The sequence below is a fragment of the Gossypium hirsutum genome, chromosome D09 (assembly GCF_007990345.1).
Source record: "Gossypium hirsutum isolate 1008001.06 chromosome D09, Gossypium_hirsutum_v2.1, whole genome shotgun sequence".
Taxonomy (NCBI): Eukaryota; Viridiplantae; Streptophyta; class Magnoliopsida; order Malvales; family Malvaceae; genus Gossypium; species Gossypium hirsutum.
The window spans coordinates 36,853,334-36,864,488 of NC_053445.1; the positions used below are offsets into that span (position 1 = coordinate 36,853,334).

The 11,155-nt window shown below is 35.0% G+C and overlaps 2 protein-coding genes and 1 long non-coding RNA gene across 3 annotated transcripts; 2 read left to right on the top strand and 1 right to left on the bottom strand.

Moving 5' to 3' along the window:
• Positions 1–311: 311 nt before the first annotated feature.
• On the top strand, positions 312–4,501 carry LOC107891603 (asparagine synthetase [glutamine-hydrolyzing] 1). The gene is made up of 13 exons (XM_016816446.2): positions 312–538; positions 1,464–1,602; positions 1,728–1,823; positions 1,918–2,059; positions 2,147–2,337; positions 2,450–2,611; positions 2,696–2,776; positions 2,869–3,090; positions 3,189–3,323; positions 3,433–3,513; positions 3,593–3,679; positions 3,762–3,869; positions 3,972–4,501. The coding sequence occupies exons 1-13, from the start codon at positions 459–461 to the stop codon at positions 4,197–4,199; spliced, it is 1,752 nt and encodes a 583-aa protein (XP_016671935.2). The 5' UTR covers positions 312–458; the 3' UTR covers positions 4,200–4,501.
• A 161-nt stretch (positions 4,502–4,662) lies between these two features.
• Positions 4,663–7,807, bottom strand: LOC107891604 (protein PMR5). Its single transcript, XM_041100504.1, has 5 exons — positions 6,992–7,807; positions 6,740–6,911; positions 6,247–6,425; positions 5,994–6,152; positions 4,663–5,144 (listed from the first exon to the last, which is right to left on the bottom strand). Exons 1-5 carry the CDS (start codon positions 7,336–7,338, stop codon positions 4,811–4,813), a joined length of 1,191 nt encoding a protein of 396 aa, XP_040956438.1. The 5' UTR covers positions 7,339–7,807; the 3' UTR covers positions 4,663–4,810.
• A 1,540-nt stretch (positions 7,808–9,347) lies between these two features.
• Positions 9,348–10,938, top strand: LOC107891606 (uncharacterized). The gene is made up of 3 exons (XR_001682260.2): positions 9,348–9,477; positions 9,926–10,000; positions 10,885–10,938. It is a non-coding gene; the product is annotated as an uncharacterized lncRNA (long non-coding RNA).
• The last annotated feature ends 217 nt before the right edge of the window (positions 10,939–11,155 follow it).

Here is an 11,155-nt window from a genome sequence, read left to right on the forward strand (position 1 = left end):
ATTATTCATATTATATTAAAATTTTTAAAAAGTTAACACAGGCTCTAAATATAATGAATTAGATAGGTTCAAATATTTAAATCTATTTTTAATTTAAAACTTAAGCTGAACGAGATTGCGATTTCGGATGGTGGAGAAAAATTTTGAGAAAGTAGAGGTGATGAGTCAGCAATGGAAGCGGATAAAGCCCCGGAAAGAAAACATGTCGGAAGACATGGCATGATGGGAGAGGTGGGCCCGAAGAAGCGACGAAACATCGCCGTTTGAAAGGTACCCCAGACATTTTGCAACTATAAATAGGTTGTGATGATATTTGAAAACACAACAAAGTGTTTGCCTTCCCCCTTTTACACTCCCCCTTCAGATATCTTCATTTTCATCTTCTTCCTCTTTCTTTCTGTTCTTTGTTTTCTTCAAATACTGCCCTTTCATTTTCCTTAGTTCTTGTTAAAAAGAAAATGTGTGGGATTTTAGCTGTTTTGGGCTGTTCTGATGATTCTCAGGCAAAAAGGGTTCGGGTGCTGGAACTTTCCCGTAGGCAAGTCATCTTTCTTTCGTTTTTAGCTAATTTTGATGGTTTAGACGATTGAGAAAGAGTTTTTATGGTGTACAAAGCGTTTTCTTCACAAAAAGTGGATTCTTTACAATGGAAAAGTAATGAGAGAAGCCACCGAATAATAAAATGGCTTCTATCATTTTTTTGTTCCTTTCAAAAATTGTCGATGCTGGGTAGGTTTTATTTTGGACTTAGGATTAAATTAGAAATTTTGTAAATGTTTTAAGACTAAATTTATTAAATTTTTTAGATATAGAATTAAATGACAAAATTTGTATACAATAAGAACTAAATAGCCCATAACTTCAAATTTTCCCTTGATGAAGTTGAAAATTTGTGATCAAAATAAAATTTACCCAAGCAATAATTATTTTTTCTTTCAAAATTTATCAATGGACTTATGTAGATATTTTCAAATAAAACATTATAATAATATAAACAAATTATAAAATTCTGAAAAATATAAATTTTATCAATTGAAAATGAATAGTTTATATTAATAAATATATTTTATATTAATCAGAGAATATTGCTCTTACCGAACGTTGCAAACAATTAAGGATTTGTGTTTTGGTTCCTCGTACCGGACCTAACCGCGTTTTAGGTAACATTTATTTGTTACCGTCAAAGATGAGCCAAAAAAGACATGGGTCTGATGAAATTTAATAACCTTAAAACTTGGTCTTGAATTCTTCATCATCTTTAAGCTAAGCCGGGTGTTTTGAAGCAGAGATACTCTGCAACTTGGAAACGATATAAATGGACGAAAAAAGAAAAAACAGTGGGAGAGTCCATGTTTCAAGATGCTAGTTCAATCAGCCAATGGAAATAAAAGTCTAATAAATTGAATTGAATTTATTGGTTAATGAGTTAGTGATTGTCCACGTTGATGATGGTTTACCAACAGGCTCAAGCACCGTGGTCCTGACTGGAGTGGCCTCTACCAACATGGAGACTGTTATTTGGCCCATCAACGCCTTGCCATCATTGATCCTGCTTCCGGTGACCAACCTCTCTTTAATGAAGACAAGTCTATTGTTGTCACTGTAAGCCCCTCTCTCTATGCTTCTTTTGATTTAATATTTCTCCATTTATACCCTATATGACCACTCATTTAACTTTTCCAACACTTGAGGGCTGCCTGATTGCTTAATTCTGTGCTGAAAATCAGGTCAATGGAGAGATTTACAACCATGAAGAACTAAGGAAGAAGTTGGCCCACCACAAGTTCAGGACTGGCAGTGACTGCGATGTTATTTCCCATCTGGTGAGTCTCCATGGATAGAGCTAAATTTTTTGGTCTCAAGTTTCTATTTTGTTTTGTGAATGGTTGCCTAATAAGTACTTGACCTATATGATAGTATGAGGAGTATGGTGAAGACTTTGTGGACATGTTAGATGGAATCTTCTCATTTGTGCTGCTGGATACCCGTGACAACAGCTTCGTCGTTGCACGCGATGCTATTGGTGTCACCTCCCTCTATATTGGCTGGGGACTTGATGGTATTAGATCTTGGTTTTTCTTTCAGTTGCAAGTAATTTGGGTTGAAACTGGTTTTTCCTAATTCCTTTTCTAATTGTTATAATCAGGTTCGGTTTGGATATCGTCCGAATTGAAAGGGTTGAATGATGATTGTGAACATTTTGAAAGCTTTCCCCCTGGTCACTTGTACTCTAGCAAATCAGGAGGATTTAGAAGGTGGTACAATCCACCTTGGTTCTCTGAGGCCATTCCATCCGTTCCATATGATCCCCTGGTTCTTAGACGTGCCTTTGAAAATGTAAGACTGATGACTTGCCACCCAATAAACACTTGATACTTTTTGGACTAAAGAAAGAAATATATATTTTTCAGTAGTTTCAGCTTACAAGTTGTATCAAATATGTTTACAGGCGGTGACCAAAAGACTGATGACTGATGTGCCTTTTGGAGTTTTGCTTTCTGGAGGCCTTGATTCATCATTGGTTGCTTCTATCACTGCTCGTTATTTGGCTGGTACCAAGGCTGCCAAACAGTGGGGAGCTCAGCTCCATTCTTTCTGCGTTGGCCTAGAGGTAAATTGTAAATTATACGATGAAACTTTAATGCTCTGAAGGCTTTAAATGGTTCTTAAAACTTGATTGTCAATTTCTCTGCAGGGTTCACCAGATTTGAAGGCAGCAAGGGAGGTTGCAGACTATCTGGGCACCGTCCATCATGAATTTCATTTCACTGTTCAAGTACTGACTCAAACATTTTTGTAGCATATTCTATTCAAGAATTTAGGGTCTAATAATCCTGTAACAAGCTAAACTACTCTCTAATGCGGCAGGATGGAATCGATGCCATCGAAGATGTCATCTACCACATCGAAACATATGACGTCACCACAATCAGGGCAAGCACTCCTATGTTCTTGATGTCAAGAAAGATCAAGTCACTAGGTGTGAAGATGGTTATCTCTGGTGAAGGCTCTGATGAGATCTTTGGTGGATACCTGTACTTCCACAAGGCACCAGATAAGGATGAATTCCACCGGGAGACATGCCGCAAGGTAATAGATCATCTTATTCAACACTTCACTTATGAGTAGGGGAGTTGGAACATAAGGATATAATGAAAACTGGTCTGTTTTGATACCTTTTTGTGCAGATCAAGGCCCTTCACCAATATGATTGCCTGAGAGCTAACAAAGCAACGTCAGCATGGGGATTAGAGGCACGAGTCCCCTTCTTAGACAAAGAATTTATCAATGTTGCCATGTCTATAGACCCTGAAGCGAAGATGGTATGTAAACAAGCATCTTTTTTCTTATTGTTCCTGGAATTGCTTGGTTTATTCATTCATGGTTGAGATTTACAGACTCACGACAAATAGTTCTTTGTTTATGAATCAGATAAAAAAAGATGAAGGACGCATCGAGAAGTGGGTTCTAAGAAGGGCCTTCGATGACGAAGAACATCCCTATCTGCCAAAGGTCCTCTAACATCATTTCTTGTCTTTCATATTTGTCAACTATGAAGCTAAACTAACATGTCCTATATGATGCCCTGCAGCATATCCTCTACAGACAAAAAGAACAGTTCAGTGATGGTGTCGGTTATAGTTGGATCGATGGTCTCAAGGCCCATGCTGCCCGACATGTAAAATATCTTTCTTAAGTGGGTTCTGTTACATGCTTTTGCTTAGTTTATTGTTCATAATTTAACAATTAAAATCTTTCAGGTGACCGATAAGATGATGTTCAATGCTTCTTTCATATTTCCTCACAACACACCAACTACAAAAGAAGCATATTACTACAGGATGATTTTTGAGAGGTTTTTCCCTCAGGTGATTTTCTGAATCTCACAGTTCGAATACGTTTACGCTTCTAACTTTTTGTCAACAGCATTAATTGCTAAAGTGATCATCTTCCTTTGCTTGGTTTAACAGAACTCGGCTAGATTGACTGTCCCCGGAGGAGCTAGTGTGGCATGCAGCACAGCTAAAGCTGTTGAGTGGGACGCTGCCTGGAAAAACAACCTTGACCCTTCGGGCCGGGCTGCCTTGGGGGTTCATCTCTCTGCTTATGACGCAGAGACTCCCCTCAGCAACAAGCCATCCAAGGTTATTGATAGTATACCACGGATGGACTTTCCTGGAGTTGCCATACAGAGTTAATGCCTGCCTACTGGAAGACAACAGAATGTATGAATTATTTAATAAAATGAGTAGGAGCTGTGGCATGTCCAAATGTATGAAGTATTTAATAAAATGAGTAGGAGCTGTGGCATGTCCATCAAACTTCCGAATACATTGTTGTATAATATAGGTGATATTTACGAGTACCAAGAGATTCTGTGATCATCGTATCATCTTTCGTTATCATCAGCCTATTGGTTCTTTGTGTTATTTAAGTGTGTAATCAATAGTTTGTAGTGGAAGTTAATCATGAATGAGAATCTTCCCTTTTGTTGGTGTAATTGCAAAAATGCTTCAGTTCTTCCACTTTACAAAAATCTTGCCCTCTAACGACTGTAATGTTAGATAACTTGGAACTAAGCAATAATTTGAGAAGAAACATGTTGTCCCTACTAGATGAATCCAGCATTGAATCAGTCTAAATCTTGAAGATAATATCATATTTGACTTGAAAGAACTATATGATTATATCATTTATTAAGACACAATATTAGTACAGTAAAGTGCAGTTTTGCACCCTAGTTTTGCACCCTCTGCAAACCTATCAAAATTAGTAACTAATTATAGAATGAAGTAAAAGCACATACAACTTAATAGAACAAGACAGTATAAAAGAGTTGATTCCAAGTATCAGGCAATCCAGGGAGGCACCAATGGCTACAATCAGCTGTGCGGTCCGGGTTAGCCCTCTGAGTAGGGCTTAAGTCACCACTGTAGATTGAAGGGTGCCCATCTTTCCTAAGCTCAGACAGCATTGTTATGTCCAACAAATATGTAGGGACGTGCATTTCTCTAATGACTTCGTCCACCACTCTCATCTGGTCAGGGTATGTGCCAGGATACGTAGTTCCGGTCATCGGTGCTGTTTCGCCGTAACAGTTTTTCGTTACGGTCGCAGTTGCTCCGGTACCCCATTCAATCGGACTGTCAAAGGCATTTCATCAAGCTCATTGTCATAGGACTTTTATATCCATGTTCGGATATGTAACAAATTTAAAATACTTAAAAAAATCGAAATCTATGGACACTCATGCATTATGTGCTCGGAGGCAGTGGTCAAACAAAAAATTGTAGTCAGGCAATTTATGGTCCTTTTGCAGACCTTTTTTAGTTACTTTACAGTGAAATTGGTAAGGATAAAGAAAAGGTCATTTCCCACCGACAACTAAAGGGGTTAAAAAAAGATACTTTGGCTGCTCACTATTTCACGAGGTTACACGGTTGTAAAGAAAAAACAGTAAAAATCAACCAAGCACTATTAATTAATAAAAAGTAATTTGACTATCTCATGAAACATGGGAAGATGAAGGTAGAACATATCGAGGGTAAACCTAAAACATCAACCATCTATCATGCGGGCAAAATAAATAAATAAAATTCTCCCATTGATGCCTGGTCGAGTGAAGAACATATCATCAACTCATTCTCGTGGTTTTTCTCGGTTTGGTTTTTAACATTAGCAAACATGAAAGAAATCCGTCAAGACTCTTAACAGAGTCTTTCTTGCAAGAGATAATACCAGAAGCATTGAGAATTCAACAAAGATACAGAGAAAGTGATAAGAAAGTTTTTCAGACAGGATCTAGTTTAGTAACTCCAAGTTGTATGGTCACATTTATTATAAGCTCGCATTGGATCGAATTTCTAGTTCTTGAGGGTCCAATTATTAGTTTTTCACTCCAACACAACAATAATTATCAATCAAACAATTGAGTCCACTCCATATTCTAATTAATTTCCATGCAATTATTTAAGAGAGAAGGAGAGTGTTACTCGTAATGCGTGGGGGAAATAGACTGGAAAAAGACTCTGGTTCTAGTTCTGTCGACATAGGTGTCCACCCAATTTGACCATGTTCTCAACCCTTTCTCCATTGCAACCAAACGATCCATGTCCTTGTAATATTTTCCCCCTGACTCAATTAAATCCCACCTGTCCAGTTTCACCTCAAGCTATTCAATTAACCAAAGCACATAGCCCAGTAACAGAGAAAAATGGTTGTAGTTTTTTTGTCTTTTTGGCCTACCCTTGGAGAGATCCTTTATGAGTCCACCAATGGCCTGTGTTAAATACCAGCACGTCTGCCATTCTCCAGGCGTTTCCATTTTCATCTATTCCCTCTAACTTGAGAATTCTAGTCCCTTGTACCACGTCTATGTCCACCAAATATGGAGCCCTGTAAAATGATATGGATAAACCATATTCCTGCATTTTATCATTAAACAATGATTCAATTATTAAAGGTATACTTGAAATTCGAAAGATTGTCATTTGCCAACGCAAATTGAACCAATTGGACCTGGTTAACTTTTTTGGCAACATAATGCTCACTTTGGGTCCTTCAGGCTCAAAAAAGGATTTCATCTCTTCACCATACCCCTAAACCTTCATTTTTTGGGGGTTAGAATATGGAACAGAGTGCTTGAAATGGCTTTTTGACCATGAATTGTGAGAACAAATGATTGTATTTTAAAGAGTAAAGGAATAAAGAACAAAAGCGGTTTTTTCATAAGACTCACAAGGAACCTGAAGGTGGAGAGAGGGTCTCCTCTGATAATCTGAGTCTGCATTTTGGGTGTTGAAGCTGAAATCATACAAATCAAAGACTCCCATTGATTCCTTCCCAGAGAATCACCAACAAACATCACGTTTTTCCCTCTCATTTTCGATAGAAACACAAGTCCATCGAACCTGACAAATATCATCCCTCAATGTAAAAGTAAAACAAATTACAATGCACTTTACATAAAAAAAAAGTACTCCAAAATTACCTGGGAAGCACACAATTGAGAGGCTTCCATCGATATTTGAGGTAATCAGAATCAGGTCTTCCATACAGTTGGCAGTTGAATTCTGCATCTATGATTGGACAGTTGGAATATTGGTACAATGGGTAACTATCATCACGAACCCAAGTGCCTACAAACAATGCACAAGTGCTTTGGTTCGTTTGGAACATTGGCCTTCGATGTTGAGGGTGGCCAGGATGGTTCTTCAAGCTCATTATCAAAGCAGAGAAACCAGTTTGAAACTGAAACAACAAGGCTACAAAAAGAAAGGGTAGACATGACTTAAAGACATGACATGAAGGAAATTGATCGGAAGAAAGAACGGTCATTTTGCAGAGAAATGATAATGAAGTTAAAAAGCTAGACGAAGAAAAGAGAGGGGGCAAATTAAAAGAACAATAGCATATAAAAAGAAAGTGGGGTTTATCAGTTCCTGGTGAAGGTTCTTATAAGAGATGATGAGGGGGAAGCTTGGTTTTGGTGTGTTGTGAAGGTAAGCCGAAAAGGGTTTCACTTCACGTGAGCTTAAATGGTAGTGGTGGACGTCAATTTAGACCCTTTTGAACCAAGTCTTATTGTGGGAACAGGGACTCTTACTTGTCTGCATGTGTATCTCCTTCAATTTTCATTAGCAAATTCACAGAAAAGGAAATGGTGCTACTGCAACTGCATGAAGGAAAGTCAGAAAAGGGGAATAATGTCGGGGAATGGGGCCAAAACTGGCAATGACCAAATCATGCATCTAAATTCAACGAGAAACCAAACAAATACTCTCAAATATGGGCTTTGGTAGGCACCACAATCTTGGATTCTGTTGATTGTTTATAGAATAGAAAGAGAAAGAATACTTGCTACCAAAACCATGAACAAAAGCAAAGTTTTTTTATTTTTATTTTTATTTTATTTTTCTACTTTATATCTAAGAAGGGGCAAATCCTTTGAAAAAGCTAAATGTTCTTTGCTTTCCTTCATCCCCATGCATAGAACATCATTCATTAATTCAAACCCTTTTTTATTTTCTTTTGTCATACTATAAAATAAAGATATAATAATCTATTTTCCACCCAACTTTTAAAAAAAATCATTTTAATTCTTTATTTAATTTTTTCCCTCTTTTAGCTTTTAATTTACACAATTTGTCAAATAACTTTAAAATTAATGAAAAAAATTAATGTTTATTAACTATATTGATAGGACATACAGATAGAATAAGACATGAATTTCATGGTGACAATTAATTAAATTTTTTGAAAATTTAAAAATTTTAAAAATATATAAAATTAGTTTTTTTAAAAAAAGTATAAAATTATAAAAATATTGAACCACCATCGCCTTCTCAATTTCAACCTTTTCTTCCATCTTAATTCCTATATAAATAATATAGGAATATGTAAAAATATGCCATGATTTGGATCTTAACTGAAGATTAATTTGGTTTATTTTTAATTAAATATTTAAAATTTAAAGGTTATAATATGCTCTAAGTTTCTTTGCTATTTGTATATTTAGAATTTAGTATTCATGTTTTTATCTTTAAGAATTTAGCCTCTCTATTTTTTGAATTTAAAAATCTAGATCCAATTATTAGCATCGTTAAAATTCTTCTATTAAATTTGTTGGTATGACATTCTAAAATTAAAAAAAAAAGCACTCACTCGATAATTATGTCATAGAAAATGACATTGTAATATACTTGAATTTAACAAAAATTTTAACAATGTTAACAATTCTTTAAATTTACATATGCACTTTAATTAGAATAAAATATTAGGTAAATTACACCAACAGTCGCTCAATTTTGAGGTAGCTGACAAAACAATCAGCTTGGTTTCATTTTAGAGATGATCATGGGCCGGGCCAGGCCAGGTTCAAGATGGGCCCAGACAAAATTTTAGGCCCATTTTTTAGGCCTAAGCCTGGCCCGACCCGAAATATGGGCCTAAAAATTTATCCAAGCCCGACCCAAAAGAAAATTGCTAAGCCCAAGTGTAATGACCCAAAATTCACGGGCATCGGAAAAGTATAATATCGGGCCTCCGTCTTAGTAAATTAAGTTCAAAAATAATTGTTAGAAATATTTACTAGACTAGTTGTGTGTTTAATTAGGATTTAGAAAGGTGAATTTAGCCTAGTTAAGAGTAAATAGCAAAAAGGATTAAATTGTAATAGAAGTGAAAGTTTAATTATAGATTAAAAGAAAATAGTAGGGACTAAATAGGAAATTATACCAATTACCAAAGTTGAGGCGGCATAAGTATAAAAATCTGAGATTTTTATGTGTAAAAAAGTATTATTATATTATATTATATTATTATAACAAAAAGTTAAAGAAAAACAAATAAAAATAAAAGAAAGAAACAAAGGGAGAAAAGAAACAGAATAGCTAGAAAAGAACAGAGGAAGAGACGAAGGCAGGGGAAAGAAAGATAAAAGGGAAACTTTGGGATTTGAAGCTTGAAGTTCAATAGGTAAGCTAAATCAAGTCCTTTTCTCATAAAATTTGATGTTTTTGGAATCCTAGAGTGAAATACTCTTGGATTTAAGTTGAAAATTTGAAAGTTAATAGATTTTTTAGTAGGGTTTATGTTGAATAAATGATGGAATTGAGGGTTTATTTGATAGAGTTTCTAGCTAGATTTGATAAAAGGATTAAATTGTGAACTAAACTATAAGTTTTGAATTGTAGGGATTAAATTGAGGAAATTCGAAATTAGTGAAATATGCTGAAAAATTTATAGTTAAATTTGAGTTTGGATGAAATTTGAATAGAAATAGAATGTGAATTGAATTGAATTAGAAAAGTAAGTGAATTTAGTTAGGATTAAATTGAGAATAAGGAAGAAATTGAATAGAAATTCAATTATTTATTATAATCAGTGCTGTAATTAATAGTATAAATTATTATTATTTCCGTAGCTAACAAAGAACCCGAGGCATCAGCATCAAAGGGAAAGGAGAAGATTATCGAGGAATAAACTCGAGAAAATCACGGTTTGTATTACTATAATTCAAGTTATTTATTATTAAATGTAGATTTTAATTTATGAGGTTGGTAAATGGAATGTGAGGTAAGTAGTATTATTATTAATATTATTAGTGTGAATTAAATTGAATATTTAAAATGAATTAATATTTGAATTGTTTGTTGATTGAAAGCGGAAAGTGAATTTGAATCGAATTGTGACTGATATTAAATTGAATGGAAATGTATTGAATTGTGAAAATGTGTGAATTTGTGAACGAATTATCGATTGAAAGGTGGAAATGTGATTGAATTGAAAATGTGAGAAATTGTGATTTAAATACCCTATTAACTAGTCGGGCTGAGTCGGATATAATTGGCATGCCATAGGATTTGGAAGAGTACGGGATTTATCAGCTTTGCCGATCAGGCACTTTATGTGTCGAATCTCAGGCACTTTATGTGTCGTATCTCAGGCACTTTATGTGTCGTATCTCAGGCACTTTATGTGTCGTATACTGATCAGGTACTATGTACCGTTTTAGGCACAATGTGCCGTACTGGTGTGTTTGGTTGGAATCCGTGTATCCGCCAAAGTCCGAGTTTTGTTAATAGGGTAATTAATGAAATGATAAACCGAACGAGTTGATCGAACGAGCTACTGAAATGAAATGAAAAGTTGAATTGTGAATTGAAATGTGAAATGAGATTGAGAATTGAATCTAAAGTTTATGATATGTTCAATTTCAAATTGTGGATATGTGATATTGATTGATATATTGTTATTGTTGAAATATTGAATTAATATTTGTATATAAGATTTATGCATTATATATTTATTATTGTTATAATTTGAATTATAGTAATACCACTGAGTATGAATTACTCAGCGAACGGTTGTTTCCGTGCGCAGGTCGATAGAAGTCAAAAGTCCCGGTTCAGCATCCAGATAAACCCCGACTTCAACAAAACTTGGTGATGTATTCTTTCATTGGTAAAGGTGGCATGTACATATATTGTGCATAAATGTTATTATGTTTTAATATAAATGGTTAGTTAAGATTATGTTTTGGTGTTATATATGTGTAAATGGTAACTAGTTCAAAGAAGCAGTTACGTGAATGTGAAAAATCACCATAAATAGTAGAAATGGAATTAGAGAGTGAATGATATATAGAATTAAA

Coding starts and splice junctions, on each gene's coding strand:
- LOC107891603 (XM_016816446.2), top strand. CDS start 459: ATGTGTGGGATTTTAGCTGTTTTGGGCTGTTCTGATGATTCTCAGGCA. Junction 1,603..1,727: donor ACAAGTCTATTGTTGTCACT/GTAAGCCCCTCT, acceptor GCTGAAAATCAG/GTCAATGGAGAGATTTACAA. Junction 2,338..2,449: donor TTAGACGTGCCTTTGAAAAT/GTAAGACTGATG, acceptor ATATGTTTACAG/GCGGTGACCAAAAGACTGAT.
- LOC107891604 (XM_041100504.1), bottom strand. CDS start 7,338: ATGACCGTTCTTTCTTCCGATCAATTTCCTTCATGTCATGTCTTTAAG. Junction 6,912..6,991: donor CTCAATTGTGTGCTTCCCAG/GTAATTTTGGAG, acceptor GATATTTGTCAG/GTTCGATGGACTTGTGTTTC. Junction 6,153..6,246: donor CATAAAGGATCTCTCCAAGG/GTAGGCCAAAAA, acceptor GAAACTGGACAG/GTGGGATTTAATTGAGTCAG.